General features: G+C 44.3%; 1 protein-coding gene across 3 annotated transcripts in view; it reads right to left on the reverse strand.

Moving 5' to 3' along the window:
• Nucleotides 1-11,025, reverse strand: part of als2a (alsin Rho guanine nucleotide exchange factor ALS2 a) — an 88,085-nt gene extending 77,060 nt beyond the window's left edge. For 2 of the 3 annotated variants that reach the window (XM_031805807.1, XM_031805806.1), the window contains exons 1-6: nucleotides 10,855-11,025; nucleotides 10,227-10,301; nucleotides 9,774-9,922; nucleotides 9,237-9,502; nucleotides 6,173-6,343; nucleotides 4,409-5,678 (exon numbers count right to left, since the gene is read on the reverse strand). In XM_031805807.1, coding sequence (XP_031661667.1) covers nucleotides 4,409-5,678; nucleotides 6,173-6,343; nucleotides 9,237-9,502; nucleotides 9,774-9,922; nucleotides 10,227-10,246 — 1,876 coding nt within the window. In that variant the 5' untranslated portion in view covers nucleotides 10,247-10,301; nucleotides 10,855-11,025. The remainder of the gene's footprint in view (nucleotides 1-4,408; nucleotides 5,679-6,172; nucleotides 6,344-9,236; nucleotides 9,503-9,773; nucleotides 9,923-10,226; nucleotides 10,302-10,854) is intronic. The other variant, XM_031805808.1, reaches the window with a different exon arrangement.
• Nucleotides 11,026-17,410: the final 6,385 nt, after the last annotated feature.

Consider the following 17,410-nt stretch of genomic DNA (forward strand, 5'->3'; position numbering starts at 1 on the left):
TGGGCTCCAAAATTACTGGTATCCCTGACTGGCACAAACACTTTAAAACTTTAAAAAACTATAAACAATATAATTATAGAGAAAATCTAAATACCAACATGTGAGAAATGCTTTATTTATGTTTCAATGGAACCCACCAAAATCACTTATTGATTTAATTTTAAAAAAAATCAATCTCCGCCAAATCAAGGTTTCCCAATTAAATTGTAAATAACTCAAATTAAAGATGATTGTAAATAACATCTACCAGAATTAAAACAGGAATTCCATACCACTTATTTAAGTGTATCTAAGTCTTAGGGAACTATATTGAGCCATTACATCACTTCCTGTTTCACTAGATTATAAAAATGAGGTCACACCAATGCAATATCCCTTTGTAGTCCAACACCATGAAGAAAACAAAAGAACTGGTTCTCTCCAGACCTGACTGCCCTTGACCAGCACAAAGACATTCTGTGGTGTTCTGCATTAGCATCGAATAGCCCCCGTGATATGCAACTTCTCAGGGAAGTTAGGAACAAATATACACAGGAAGTTAGGAAAGCAAAGGCTGGCTTTTTCAAACTGAAATTTGCATCCTGTAGCACAAACTCCAAAAAGTTCTGGGACACTGTAAAGTCCATGGAGAATAAGAGCACCTCCTCCCAGCTGCCCACTGCACTGAGGCTAGGAAACACTGTCACTACCGATAAATCTGCGATAATTGAGAATTTCAATTAGCATTTTTCTACGGCTGGCCATGCTTTCCACCTGGCTACCCCTACCCCGGTCAACTGCCCGGCACCCTCCACAGCAACCCGCCAAAGCCCCCACCATTTCTCCTTCACCCAAATCCAGATAGCTGATGTTCTGAAAGAGCTGCAAAATCTGGACCCCTACAAATCAGCCGGGTTAGACAATCTGGACCCTCTCTTTCTAAAATGATCTGCCGAAATTGTTGCAACCCCTATTACTAGCCTATTGAACCTCTCTTTCGTATCGTCTGAGATTCCCAAAGATTGGAAAGCTGCCGCGATCATCCCCCTCTTAAAAGGGGGGGACACTCTAGACCCAAACTGCTACAGACCTATATCTATCCTACCCTGTCTTTCTAAGGTCTTCGAAAGCCAAGTCAGCAAACAGATTACCGACCATTTTGAATCCCACCGTACCTTCTCCGCTATGCAATCTAAGTTTAAGTTTATTTATTATTTTTACAGGGACAGTGCACACAACATTTCAGTAAAAGTGCCGGTTTTAGCCAACCGGCTAATTTTCAACCGCAGTCCCTGGGCAGGTTATTAAAAACAATTACAATATAGACAATAGCAACAATCTGGTTTCAGAGCTGGTCATGGGTGCACCTCAGCCATGCTCAAGGTCTTAAACAATATCATAACCGCCATCAATAAGAGACAGTTCTGTGCAGCCATATTCATCGACCTGGCCAAGGCTTTCGACTCTGTCAATCACCACATTCTTATCGGCAGACTCAACAGCCTTGGTTTCTCAAATGACTGCCTCGCCTGGTTCACCAACTACTCAGACAGAGTTCAGTGTGTCAAATAGGAGGGCCTGCTGGTCAGACCTCTGGCAGTCTCTATGGGGTGCCACAGGGTTCATTCCTCGGGCCGACTCGCTTCTCTGTATACATCAATGATGTCGCTCTTGCTGCTGGTGATTCTCTGATCAACCTCTACACAGACGACACCATTCTGTATACTTCTGGCCCTTCTTTGGACACTGTGTTAACTAACCCCCAGACAAGCTTCAATGCCATACAACTCTCCTTCCGTGGCCTCCAACTGCTCTTAAATGCAAGTAAAACTAAATGCATGCTCTTCAACCGATCGCTGCCTGCACCTGCCCGCCTGTCCAGCATGACTACCCTGGACGGTTCTGACTTAGAATATGTGGACAACTACAAATAACTAGGTGTCTGGTTAGACTGTAAACTCTCCTTCCAGACCCATATCAAACATCTCTAATCCAAAATTAAATCTAGAATCGGCTTCCTATTTCGCAACAAAGCATCCTTCACTCATGCTGCCAAACATACCCTTGTAAAACTGACTATCGTACTGATCCTTGACTTCGGTGATGTCATTTACAAAATAGCCTCCAACACTCTACTCAGCAAATTGGATGCAGTCTATCACAGTGCCATCCATTTTGTCACCAAAGCCCCATACACTACGCACCATTAAGGCCTGTACCCTCTCGTTGGCTGGCCCTCGCTTCATACTCGTCGCAAAACCCACTCGCTCCAGGACATCTATAAGTCTTTGCTAGGTAAAGCCCCGCCTTATCTCAGTTCACTGGTCACCATAGCAGCACCCACTTGTAGCATGCGCTCCAGCAGGTATATCTCACTGGTCACCCCCAAAGCCAATTCCTCCTTCGGCCGCCTTTCCTTCCAGTTCTTTGCTGCCAATGACTGGAACGAATTGCAAAAATCTCTGAAGCTGGAGACTCATATCACCCTCACTAGCTTTAAGCATCAGCTGTCAGAGCAGCTCACAGATCACTGCACCTGTACACAGCCCATCTGTAAATAGCCCATCTGTAAATAGCCCATCCAACTACCTCATCCCCATATTGTTATTTTTTATCTTGCAGTTGTAAATGAGAACGTATTCTCAACTGGCCTACCTTGTTAAATAAAGGTGAAATATTAAAAATTAAAACTGGCAGTTGAAAAGAGACAGATGGTCGTAGACCTTCATAAATCTGGCAATGGCTACAAGAAGACCCACAAACTATTGAATATACCACTGAGCACCGTCAATTATTGAAAATTTTTTTAAATATATGGAACGGTTGAAAACATCAAGAGTAGACGACGGATAGGGTTATATATAGGTAGAGGACGGATAGGGTTATATATAGGTAGAGGACGGATAGGGTTATATATAGGTAGAGGACGGATAGGGTTATATATAGGTAGAGGACGGATAGGGTTATATATAGGTAGAGGACGGATAGGGTTATATATAGGTAGAGGACGGATAGGGTTATATATAGGTAGAGGACGGATAGGGTTATATATAGGTAGACGACGGATAGGGTTATATATAGGTAGACGACGGATAGGGTTATATATAGGTAGAGGACGGATAGGGTTATATATAGGTAGAGGACGGATAGGGTTATATATAGGTAGAGGACGGATAGGGTTATATATAGGTAGAGGACGGATAGGGTTATATATAGGTAGACGACGGATAGGGTTATATATAGGTAGAGGACGGATAGGGTTATATATAGGTAGAGGACGGATAGGGTTATATATAGGTAGAGGACGGGTAGGGTTATATATAGGTAGAGGACGGATAGGGTTATATATAGGTAGAGGACGGATAGGGTTATATATAGGTAGAGGACGGATAGGGTTATATATAGGTAGAGGACGGATAGGGTTATATATAGGTAGAGGACGGATAGGGTTATATATAGGTAGAGGACGGATAGGGTTATATATAGGTAGAGGACGGATAGGGTTATATATAGGTAGAGGACGGATAGGGTTATATATAGGTAGAGGACGGATAGGGTTATATATAGGTAGAGGACGGATAGGGTTATATATAGGTAGAGGACGGATAGGGTTATATATAGGTAGAGGACGGATAGGGTTATATATAGGTAGAGGACGGATAGGGTTATATATATAGGTAGAGGACGGATAGAGTTATATATAGGTAGAGGACGGATAGGGTTATATATAGGTAGAGGACAGATAGGGTTATATATAGGTAGAGGACAGATAGGGTTATATATAGGTAGAGGACAGATAGGGTTATATATAGGATAGGATGGTGAGAGAAGCCACAAATTCCCCAAGAATCACTGTGACAGAATTGCAGGCCTTGGTGGCATCTTGGGGTCACCAGGTTTCAAACCACACCTACCATGAGAGAGGAGAGGAGGCAGTGACCACACCTACCATGAGAGAGGAGAGGAGGCAGTGACCAGACCTACCATGAGAGAGGAGAGGCAGTGACCAGACCTACCATGAGAGAGGAGAGGAGGCAGTGACCAGACCTACCATGAGAGAGGAGAGGCAGTGACCAGACCTACCATGAGAGAGGAGAGGAGGCAGTGACCAGACCTACCATGAGAGAGGAGAGGAGGCAGTGACCACACCTACCATGAGAGAGGAGAGGAGGTAGTGACCACACCTACCATGAGAGAGGAGAGGAGGTAGTGACCACACCTACCATGAGAGAGGAGGAGGTAGTGACCACACCTACCATGAGAGAGGAGGAGGCAGTGACCACACCTACCATGAGAGAGGAGAGGAGGCAGTGACCACACCTACCATGAGAGAGGAGAGGAGGCAGTGACCACACCTACCATGAGAGAGGAGAGGAGGTAGTGACCACACCTACCATGAGAGAGGAGAGGAGGCAGTGACCACACCTACCATGAGAGAGGAGAGGAGGTAGTGAGTGCCGTCTACTCCCCTCGATGACCTCCTCCAGCAGGATATCAGTCAGACTGGAGCATTTCTTCCCTTGCAAGGAGTCCTCCTCCATACAGAGACGCACTTCCTGGTTGGTCTTCCTGTATGCCATGACAGGCCCAGACAGAGCCTCGCACAGCCCTGCGACTGGGATACACCCTTCACTCTTAGATGAGTCACAGAGTCTGCTGGTGGAGCCGATGCCTAAAGGGGTGTTTACCTCGAAGGGTGAGGCTGAGGCAGCACGGCCCGTTAAGGCTAAGGTATGTTCCATAACTAAGGCACCCGTGTAGTTCTCTAGTAGTGAACATGATAGGCTGGATGCCATGGTGGTGTCGTCTGTAGATTGTGGTAGAAGATATGGTGTTAAGGTAGAAGGTTGGTCTTGATCAGGTAGGTCGCCGTTTAGGCACTGTCCTGGGACATGACTTACCAGGGTGAGTAGATCTCCTGAGCTATGACTGGCTAAGGTGAGTGAATCCTCTGCTGTTTCATTGGCTAAGGTGAGTGAATCCTCTGCTGTTTGATTGGCTAAGGAGAGTGAATCCCCTGTTGTCTGATTGGCTAAGGTGATTGGATTCCCTGTGTTGTTATTGTCATTCTGTTCAGACAGGATGTGATCAGACGTTCTCTTGAGGTATTCCTTCAGTTCCTTCTTGTCGGTTGAAGATGAGGTTTTCCTCCTCGCCTGTGTTTGAGCCGAGTTACTGTCCGTCTCTGTCAAAGTCCCAGGGCCTTGTCTTTGAAGGTCAGAGGTACCAGTATCCTCTTGGTTAGTTTGTTCTTTGGAGCCAGACTCTCTGAGAGAACTGTCAGTGTCACCAGGAAATAGGTATTCTGGGCCTATAATGGGGTCTGGGTCTTGGGCTAGGTCTGGGTCAAGGCCCAGATCAAGGCTGACTGTCTGAGAGAGCGGGCAGGCAGAGGCTCGGTGTCTCTGGGCTAGAGAGGCCTGTCTGGCTGGGGAGGCCTGTCTAGATTGGGAGGCCTGTCTGGCTGGGGAGGCCTGTCTGGATCTCGAGCAGCTCCCTGGTTTGCTATCAGCCAACTCAATCCCTAGGGGGCAATAGTGGCTGTGGCTGATGATGACATGGTCCTCTTGATCCACCATAGAGAAGAGCAGCTGGTTGCACTGGGAACACTTATCAGTAGCTGTCGGCCGAGGGAACTGAGAGTCTTGTGCAGGGAAGCGTCGCACCAGGGCCAGGCTGTGGTATCCTCCACACGCCACCTGGACCACAACGGCAACAAGTCAGTCGGACTTCATTATATTGGCTTTTAAATGACTGAGGTGTATTGTTGAACTGACAGGTGTATTGTTGAACTGACTGAGGTGTATTGTTGAACTGACTGAGGCGTATTGTTGAACTGACTGAGGCGTATTGTTGAACTGACTGAGGCGTATTGTTGAACTGACTGAGGCGTATTGTTGAACTGACTGAGGCGTATTGTTGAACTGACTGAGGCGTATTGTTGAACTGACTGAGGGGTATTGTTGAACTGACTGAGGGGTATTGTTGAACTGACTGAGGGGTATTGTTGAACTGACTGAGGGGTATTGTTGAACTGACTGAGGGGTATTGTTGAACTGACTGAGGGGTATTGTTGAACTGACTGAGGTGTATTGTTGAACTGACTGAGGTGTATTGTTGAACTGACTGAGGCGTATTGTTGAACTGACTGAGGTAACTCTAGATGTATGTCTAATGAGAAGCACTCACTCACCTGAACTACGTGCCTCCCAGCCAGGTGCTCCACTTTCTGGGGTCTCCACACAGGGAACACACTGGTGACCAGACCCAGCTGGCAGCCGCTGCCCCAGGCCCACACCTCATGCTGGGTAGACAGAGCCAGAGTGTGCTGCTCCCCACAGGTTACCTCCAGGATCCTGATGATCTGTTGGGAGGGACAGAATCACAATTACCAAGTCTGTTTACATGTACAGGGGATTTGACCTGGTGAAGTGGTGGTGTCATCGTCTAACAATAATTATAAAAACGGGTTGGTTGATAGCAGGGATATATAGCACCACAATCCCACAGCCCAGCCAGTCAATTTATAATCTCCCTTGGAATTTGGAATTAGGCAGGAATTTAGTTTGGAACAGTTGGGGTTTCTATAAACCTTGCTGTCTACCTCTCCGACCAGTGGAACAATATTGCAGTTTGTTTGGTGATCTCCACTGTCCCATGCATATGAATGTGACAAGACAGACCGCTTCTCTGATCCAGGCCAATTCATTTATCAGGATCATTATAATGGATATATCCAACGAAAGTAAAACAACCTAAAGTGCACTTCGTTTGCAGTCCTTTCAGGTGCTTGACGTGATTGTGTATTAGCTTTAGTTGGCTAGCTAGCAAAGGAGAAGGAGCTAGCCTGCATAGCTACATGCCACTGTTTTGTTTAGCATAGCAACCATTTGGCTAGCAACTACAGAATCTCAGAATGAACGACCAGCCCATTTGGCTAGCAACTACAGAATCTCAGAATGAACGACCAGCCCATTTGGCTAGCAAATACAGAATCTCAGAATGAACGACCAGCCCATTTGGCTAGCAACTACAGAATCTCAGAATGAACGACCAGCCCATTTGGCTAGCAACTTCAGAATCTCAGACTGAACGACCAGCCCATTTGGCTAGCAACTACAGAATCTCAGACTGAACGACCAGCCCATTTGGCTAGCAACTACAGAATCTCAGAATGAACGACCAGCCCATTTGGCTAGCAACTACAGAATCTCAGAATGAACGACCAGCCCATTTGGCTAGCAACTACAGAATCTCAGAATGAACGACCAGCCCATTTGGCTAGCAACTACAGAATCTCAGAATGAACGACCAGCCCATTTGGCTAGCAACTACAGAATCTCAGAATGAACGACCAGCCCATTTGGCTAGCAACTACAGAATCTCAGAATGAACGACCAGCCCATTTGGCTAGCAACTACAGAATCTCAGAATGAACGACCAGCCCATTTGGCTAGCAACTACAGAATCTCAGAATGAACGACCAGCCCATTTGGCTAGCAACTACAGAATCTCAGAATGAACGACCAGCCCATTTGGCTAGCAACTACAGAATCTCAGAATGAACGACCAGCCCATTTGGCTAGCAACTACAGAATCTCAGAATGAACGACCAGCCCATTTGGCTAGCAACTACAGAATCTCAGAATGAACGACCAGCCCATTTGGCTAGCAACTACAGAATCTCAGAATGAACGACCAGCCCATTTGGCTAGCAACTACAGAATCTCAGAATGAACGACCAGCCCATTTGGCTAGCAACTACAGAATCTCAGAATGAACGACCAGCCCATTTGGCTAGCAACTACAGAATCTCAGAATGAACGACCAGCCCATTTGGCTAGCAACTACAGAATCTCAGAATGAACGACCAGCCCATTTGGCTAGCAACTACAGAATCTCAGAATGAACGACCAGCCCATTTGGCTAGCAACTACAGAATCTCAGACTGAACGACCAGCCCATTTGGCTAGCAACTACAGAATCTCAGAATGAACGACCAGCCCATTTGGCTAGCAACTACAGAATCTCAGACTGAACGACCAGCCCATTTGGCTAGCAAATACAGAATCTCAGAATGAACGACCAGCCCATTTGGCTAGCAACTACAGAATCTCAGAATGAACGACCAGCCCATTTGGCTAGCAACTACAGAATCTCAGACTGAACGACCAGCCCATTTGGCTAGCAACTACAGAATCTCAGAATGAACGACCAGCCCATTTGGCTAGCAACTACAGAATCTCAGACTGAACGACCAGCCCATTTGGCTAGCAACTACAGAATCTCAGAATGAACGACCAGCCCATTTGGCTAGCAACTACAGAATCTCAGAATGAACGACCAGCCCATTTGGCTAGCAACTACAGAATCTCAGACTGAACGACCAGCCCATTTGGCTAGCAACTACAGAATCTCAGACTGAACGACCAGCCCATTTGGCTAGCAACTACAGAATCTCAGACTGAACGACCAGCCCATTTGGCTAGCAACTACAGAATCTCAGAATGAACGACCAGCCCATTTGGCTAGCAACTACAGAATCTCAGAATGAACGACCAGCCCATTTGGCTAGCAACTACAGAATCTCAGAATGAACGACCAGCCCATTTGGCCAAACTATTTTGTATGGTGGTTAAATAAAACAAATGTACTTATTAAAATACAGTTTTGAATGAAAACATGTTGTTAATCTTCTTTTAATATGTTACCAACCGTTTTATAAAAGCAATAAGGCAATAAGTTATCGTGAATAACTCCTCCGGCCCTTGGCTTCGCCTCAGGCCTATCAACAGCACTTCGTCAGAAGTTATTCACACGACAATCCCCGGGTTCTCATGCCTTATTGCTTCACCAGAATAGACAGACAGAATACCGGGATGGGCGGCAGGTAGCCTCGTGGGCCAGTAACCGAAAGGTTGTTGGATCGAATCCCCGAGCTGACAAGGTCTGTCGTTCTGCCCCTGAACAAGGCAGTTAACCCACTGTTCCAAGGCTGTCATTGTAAATAATCATTTGTTCTTTACTGACCTGCCTAGATAAATAAAGTTTAATTAAAAAAATATATGGAAACATATTACTGGTGGGAATATGCGCATATTATTTACATGCATATTTTAAAAATATTTGCATGAAAATCGGTCACCAATTGGATGGAAATGACAGCCTTGTTTTATCTGTTGTTTTCAAAGATGTCTGAAATGTTTTCTATAATTTTGGTGTTTCGTAATGAAAATAAGACAAAACAGATACATCACCTGTGGAGGGACAGCCTCAGAGTCCACCATACTGACGAGGCTAGCATCTGGGACCAGGCCTCTCTCTGACAGACCACACTGCCCCGAGGAGTTCTCTCCCCACATGTACACAGCCCCTTCCCGTGTGACGGCGCCACAGTGGAAGGAGCCTGCAGCTACAGACACAACACATTGACCAGAGAGGACAGACTCAAGGAGAGGGTAAGTAGGAGGAACCCTCAGGCCCTGCCGCCACGTCAGGTCCCCGAAGCTGTACACCAGCCCACCTGGAGGATGGTGAAGAGAGCAGGTATACAGTGATCTTCATCAGGTTATCCCAAACGGTATAAGTTACACCTTTTCAAGTATATTTTCTATGTGTAACGGATGAAATACAGTGGAAATCTGACTCAATATTCAAATCTATACGCTACATATGGACGCTTAGTCATCGTTATAACTCATTATAAGTGTGTTTATAATACAACATGACGTTATAAACCATTATGCATTTAAAGGTCGTAGATTATCTTATTAGAGTCCAAAGAGAAGTCTCACCTTCGGCCAGGAGGATACCATGGCTGATGCCGAGGGCAGCCTGGAGGACTGGCCGGGACAGAAGCACTCGTTCGGGGGTCACACTACTGCTGTAGCCTCTCCATAAGTGGAGCAGGCCTCGTTCTCTGGAGCTCTCCTCCTTCACTGGGCTGAAGGGGAGGGACAGACAGACAGACAGACAACTCTGTCACTACAGTCGCAGAACCAGAGACAGACCCTTGGCCTTGTAACCGCACCATAGACAGAACATGTGAGTGTGAGTGTGGTGTGTGTGTGTGTGGTGTGGTGTGTGTGAGGTGTGTGAGTGTGAGTGTGAGAGTGTGTGTGAGAGTGAGTGTGAGTGTGAGTGAGTGAGTGAGTGAGTGAGTGAGTGAGTGAGTGAGTGAGTGAGTGAGTGAGTGAGTGAGTGTGTGTGTGAGTGAGTGTGAGTGTGAGTGTGTGTGGTTACATTACCTCTTCTGGTACTCCATCATCACTGGGGCTTCTCCATTTTAAGGCATCTATTGTAAATTACTGTCAATATCCAATCTAGGAGGAAGAAATCGTTTTTGCAATGATCAGGTTCATGTCTTTGTTCCCTAAGTATATTTCGTATAACTATAAAGTACAACTAGCTCATTTGCAGCAACCTGTCAGATTTTCATGATGCCAAAGCTAAATCGAAAGCAAATATGCATTTAACAGTATAGGATACAGTTACAGTAGTAACGTTATACCTACTCGATAACAAAAAAATACATGGTTTGCTATTACATTTAACAAAAGCACGACATGTAGCTTGCTAATGTAGCCGATGTGAAATGGCTAAGTTTCAATCGGTCACGTCACTCGCTCTGAGACCTGCAAAAGGGCCGCGGCTTTTGTGGAGCGATGGGTAACGATGCTTCGTGGGTGTCACTTGTTGACGTGTGCAGAGGGTCCCTGGTTCGAGCCCGGGTCGGGGCGAGGGGACGGACGTAAAGTCTATACTGTTACACTAACGTTAGCTGTCCCATCCAGAAGCACACTACTCTCTAGCTAACTCCCGTTAGCTAAGCCTAGCTAACTAGTGAATCGACAACAACAAAAGAAAGTTACTTACGAAGTTTTTGAAAGTAGTTCTCCATTACCCATGGGATTTACAGCCGTATTCATTCTTTAATTATACAAATCTATGGCTGTCACGGTCATGTTTGTATAAACAAAGCTAGCTAGCATGTTAGCTTATATAATCACTGCAGTGAAGTGGAGAACTTTCGTTTTGTCATTCAACTCTGTGACAGCTGAGTTTGTTTTGGGACCAGCCCTCCGATGGAAAGCGTCGAGGGTCAAAAAAGCCGTTTGAGTTTCACCGCACAACAGTGCTGTGGAATTTGCTCTAATTTCAACGCGCTAGAGGAAAAAACATGTATTTATATATATATATTTATTTTTTATTCCCAGTTTGTGTTTTCGGGAACTGTTTGCAACAAAAATTGTCCAAGGTATTATGGTTGAAGATGTTTTAGCTTTTAAATGACTGATCAGATCATTGCAAAAATATTATTCCAGAGGTATCATAACACTGTATTGAAAGGGCTCTGTGTGTAATAACTGACTCAATCACTGACAGCATAGGCTGTTTATTAGGGTTTGGGAATCATTAGTGGCATTTGGATCTGTGAATAAACCAACAGCAGAGACATGTCGGCTTCAGGCCAGACATCATTACTTCCTTTCATAGTAATATATATATATATATACTCTCTCTCTCTCCTCTTTTCTCTTACCTCTCTCTCTCTCTCTGTCTCTCTCTCTTCTCTTTTCTCTTACCGCTCTCTCTCTCTCTCTCTGTCTCTCTGTCTCTCTCTGTCTCTCTCTCTCTCTCTCTCTCTCAATTCAATTCAAGAGGCTTTATTAGCATGGGAAACATGTGTTAACATTGCCAAAGCAAGTGAGGTTGATAATATATAAAGTGAATATCTAAAATGTATTAAACAATAAAAATGAACAGTAAACATTACACATACAGAAGTTTCAAAACAATAAAGACAATCAAAATGTCATATTATATATATACAGTGTTTTAACAATGTACAAATGGCTAAAGGGCACAAGATAAAATAAATAAGCATAAATATGGGTTATATTTACAATGGTGTTTGTTCTTCACTGGTTGCCCTTTTCTCGTGGCAACAGGTCACAAATCTTGCTGCTGTGATGGCACACTGTGGAATTTCACCCAGTAGATATGGGAGTTTATCAAAATTGGATTTGTTTTCGAATTCTTTGTGGATCTGTGTAATCTGAGGGAAATATGTCTCTCTAATATGGTCATACGTTGGACAGGAGGTTAGGAAGTGCAGCTCAGTTTTCACCTCATTTTGTGGGCAGTGTGCACATAGCCTGTCTTCTCTTGAGAGCCATGTCTGCCTACGGCGGCCTTTCTCAATAGCAAGGCTATGCTCACTGAGTCTGTACATAGTCAAAGCTTTCCTTAATTTTGGGTCCGTCACAGTGGTCAGGTATTCTGCCGCTGTGTACTCTCTGTGTAGGGCCAAATAGCATTCTAGTTTGCTCTGTTTTTTTGTTAATTCTTTCCAATGTGTTAAGTAGTTATCTTTTTGTTTTCTCATGATTTGGTTGGGTCTAATTGTGCTGTTGTCCTGGGGCTCTGTAGTGTGTGTTTGTGTTTGTGAACAGAGGACCAGCTTGCTTAGGGGACTCTTCTCCAGGTTCATCTCTCTGTAGGTGATGGCTTTGTTATGGAAGGTTTGGGAATCACTTCCTTTTAGGTGGTTATAGAATTGAATGTCTCTTTTCTGGATTTTGATAATTAGTGGGTATCGGCCTAATTCTGCTCTGCATGCATTATTTGGTGTTCTACGTTGTACACGGAGGATATTTTTGCAGAATTCTGCGTGCAGTCTCAATTTGGTGTTTGTCCCATTTTGTGAAGTCTTGGTTGGTGAGCGGACCCCAGACCTCACAACCATAAAGGGCAATGGGCTCTATGACTGATTCAAGTATTTTTAGCCAAATCCTAATTGGTATGTTGAAATTTATGTTCCTTTTGATGGCATAGAATGCCCTTCTTGCCTTGTCTCTCAGATCTCTCTCTCCTCTTTTCTCTTACCTCTCCCTCTCTCTCTCTCCTCTTTTCTCTTACCTCTCTCTCAAACATCATACATTTTGTGTTCATGTACATTACTTGTGTCTTTCTGAGCCCGCTGTCTGACCCTTTCTGGGGCTGTGTGTAGATGCCTAGATGCCATCGAGCACTTATCTACAACTACAACTTTCTCTCTTATTCTCTCATAGACATAAGTTTGCTTCCCTCTGCTGGAAGTAGAGGGTACAGCAACATAGATTAAACTCACTTTATTTAACTGGCCAAATGGGACTCCGAGTCCCAATACAGCCTGGATTCGAACTGTAATGACGCCTCTTGCAGTGCCTTAGACCAAATTTTACTTCCACTTTTTAACCCAACCCCTCTGAAAGACACAGGTTCTGGAGGGGGGGTTAATGCCCGACAGCTCAAGACCAGAAAACCTCCAGTTGCCAGGTTACTTCCATCCAGATTTTGTCCTTTAGACACGAATCCGGTTGCTGGATTGCCTCGCTAACCAATCTGTAACCCATTATGATGGATCCCCACACTAGGTCAGTGATCTCTATCTATTTTTTTTTTTACCTTTATTTAACTAGGCAAGTCAGTTAAGAACAAATTCTTATTTTCAATGACGGCCTAGGAACAGTGGGTTAACTGCCTTGTTCAGGGGCAGAACGACAGATTTGTACCTTGTCAGCTCAGGGATTTGAACTTGCAACCTTTCGGTTACTAGTCCAACACTCTAACCACTAGGCTACCCTGCCGCCCCAGGACACATGTATGTGTCCTGGTATCTGCAATTACAGATACTAAATATTGTCTGTTTGTTTTCAAGCAAGAAAAGAGAAGTTATAATTTAGACCTTCCATCTCTCTCTCTACAGTTCCATTCCATTTGGTAGTTTGATTGATGATAATCATAAACTATCATAAACAGGCACCATAAACTTTTGAGGAAACCACTTTCTGAATTCTCATGTCTCACGTCTTAGCGTATACGTTGGTAATAAATAATACCCTATCACAGAGTGAATAAATGTACAGGCGTGGCCAAAAGTTTTGAGAATGACACAAATATTAATTTTCACAAAGTCTGCTGCCTCAGTTTGTATGATGGCAATTTGCATATACTCCAGAATGTTATGAAGAGTGATCAGATGAATTGCAATTAATTGCAAAGTCCCTCTTTGCCATGCAAATGAACTGAATCCCCCAAAAAACATTTCCACTGCATTTTAGCCCTGCCACAAAAGGACCAGCTGACATCATGTCAGTGATTCTCTCGTTAACACATGTGTGAGTGTTGACGAGGACAAAGCTGGAGATCACTCTGTCATGCTGATTGAATTCAAATAACAGACTGGAAGCTTCAAAAGGAGGGTGGTGCTTGGAATCATTGTTCTTCCTCTGTCAACCATGGTTACCTGCAAGGAAATACGTGCCATCATCATTGCTTTGCACAAAAAAGAGCTTCACAGGCAAGGATATTGCTGCCAGTAAGATCGCACCTAAATCAACCATTTATCGGATCATCAAGAACCTAAAGGAGAACGGTTCAATTGTTGTGAAGAAGGCCTCAGGGTGCCCAAGAAAGTCCAGCAAGCGCCAGGACCGTCTCCTAAAGTTGATTCAGCTGTGGGATCAGGGCACCACCAGTACAGAGCTTGCTCAGGAATGGCAGCAGGCAGGTGTGAGTGCATCTGCACGCAGAGTGAGGCAAAGACTTTTGGAGGATGGCCTGGTGTCAAGAAGGGCAGCAAAGAAGCCACTTCTCTCCAGGAAAGACATCAGGGACAGACTGATATTCTGCAAAAGGTTCAGGGATTGGACTGCTGAGGACTGGGGTAAAGTCATTTTCTCTGATGAATCCCCTTTCCGATTGTTTGGGGCATCTGGAAAAAAGCTTGTCCGGAGAAGATAAGGTGAGCGCTACCATCAGTCCTGTGTCATGCCAACAGTAAAGCATCCTGAGACCATTCATGTGTGGGGTTGCTTCTCAGCCAAGGGAGTGGGCTCACTCACATCCTCCGAGAGCAACTTCTCCCAACCATCCAGGAACAGTTTGGTGATGAACAATACCTATTCCCGCATGATGGGGCACCTTGCCATAAGGCCAAAGTGATAACTAAGTGGCTCGGGGAACAAAACATCAATATTTTGGGTCCATGGCCAGGAAACTCCTCAGACCTTAATCCCATTGAGAACTTGTGGTCAATCCTCAAGAGGCGGGTGGACAAACAAAAAACCCAACAAATTCTGACAGACTACTGTTCATAGCTACCTCAAATAACCTGTACCCCTGCACAGCAACTCAGTACTGGCACTCCCTGTATATACAGTAGCCATGTTGTTACCTGGTACTTCCTGTCTATAGCCATGCTATTAACTGGCACTCCCTGTATATACAGTAGCCATGTTGCTACATAGTGATAAATGCTATACATTTATGATATATAATATACAATAGTGATTTATGTATTATTACTTATTTACATTAGTGAAAATAGCAGTTGTCAACAAGAAAGAGACGGTTTTGGTTTTGGTTAGAGAAAACCCATAAACTATAAAAGAGCCAGCTAAGGATTGGCAGGTATACAATATCTCTGCAGGACTCTGGGTACGACCCAACCTCTCCCCATAGTGTGTGTGTGTGTGTGGGTGTGTGTGCGTGTCAGGGCTCCACGTGTGTGTGTGTGTGTGTGTGTGTGTGTGTGGGTGTGTCAGGGCTCCACGTGTGTGTGTGTGTGTGTGTGTGTGTGGGTGTGTGTGCGTGTCAGGGCTCCACGTGTGTGTGTGTGTGTGTGTGTGTGTGGGTGTGTGTGTGTGTGGGTGTGTGTGTGTGTGTGTGTGTGTGTGTGTGTGTGTGGGTGTGTGTGCGTGTCACGTTCGTGATCCCAGCTAGTTTTCTCTTTTTTGTGTTTTCTATATAAAACACACTGTGAAGTTTGGCCTGGCGTTTTAGTGTGTTATAAACAAGACATTGATCAGGGGTTGAGTAAGAAAGTTACAGACAGTCAAAAGTCCCAATACATACTAATGCTAATCTCCTCTGCTTTTGGTAATGGTGAGAGGTTAGCATGTCTGACCTTTGACCCTCTGTAACTTTTTCTCTCATTCACGATTCCTTCAGGATTATCCGTAACCACGGTAACATTATTGTAGAAGTGTTTAGAAACGATGTTCTATTCTTCTTTATAATAAAAACTTTATCTTTTTTTAAAGTTTTCTTTTACCAGGTAAGTTGACTGAGAACACATTCTAAGTTTACAGCAACGACCTGGGGAATAGTTACAGGGGCGATGAATGAGCCAATTGGAAGCTGATTGGGTGGCCATGATGGTATAAAGGCCAGATTGGGAATTTAGCCAAGACCCTTACGATAAGTACCATGGGTTCTTTGGTGACTACAGAGAGTCAGGACACCTGTTTAACATCCCATCCTAAAGACAACACCCTACACAGGGCAATATCCCCAATCACTGCCCTGGGGAATTGAGATTTGTTTTTAGACCAAAGGAAAGAGTGCCTCCTACTGGCCCTCCAACACCACTTCCAGCAGCATCTGGTCAACCCATCCAGGGACCGACCAGGACCAACCCTACTTAGCTTCAGAAGCTTAACGTCAAAGGCAAGCCAGCAGGGATCCAGGGTGTAATGCTGTGACCATTCATTTCTGTTGGGCACAACAGAAACACAACCAAAACAAACTGCAAATGTAAAGTTTGTAGAATCACAGGCTTGACGTTGCATTGGAATATGTACTTCACTTTTGACTACTTTATTTATAAGACTCTATAGGGACGTCAATCATTTTGACCCCTACCTTAGTGAAAATAATGGTTTACCTGTTAAACAAAATACCATTCTCTGATTGTATTAGTATCAAATAATATAATTTCATAATTTATTTTAGCATAAAATATAGCCCATTATTTGAAATATTTCTTTTATACAGTCATTATTGCTAATCTTTATTAAGGGTTTCAATCATTTTGGACCCCACTATTGGTAGGGGGAAAGGATAGATAATAGACAGTAACAGCAGTATACTGTAGGTAGGGGGAAAGGATAGATAATAGACAGTAACAGCAGTATACTGTAGGTAGGGGGAAAGGATAGATAATAGACAGTAACAGCAGTATACTGTAGGTAGGGGGAAAGGATAGATAATAGACAGTAACAGCAGTATACTGTAGGTAGGGGTAAAGGATAGATAATAGACAGTAACAGCAGTATACTGTAGGTAGGGGTAAAGGATAGATAATAGACAGTAACAGCAGTATACTGTAGGTAGGGGGAAAGGATAGATAATAGACAGTAACAGCAGTATACTGTAGGTAGGGGTAAAGGATAGATAATAGACAGTAACAGCAGTATACTGTAGGTAGGGGGAAAGGATAGATAATAGACAGTAACAGCAGTATACTGTAGGTAGGGGTAAAGGATAGATAATAGACAGTAACAGCAGTATACTGTAGGTAGGGGTAAAGGATAGATAATAGACAGTAGCAGCAGTATACTGTAGGTAGGGGTAAAGGATAGATAATAGACAGTAACAGCAGTAT

This window comes from Oncorhynchus kisutch, linkage group LG26 (genome assembly GCF_002021735.2).
Source record: "Oncorhynchus kisutch isolate 150728-3 linkage group LG26, Okis_V2, whole genome shotgun sequence".
Taxonomy (NCBI): domain Eukaryota; kingdom Metazoa; phylum Chordata; class Actinopteri; order Salmoniformes; family Salmonidae; genus Oncorhynchus; species Oncorhynchus kisutch.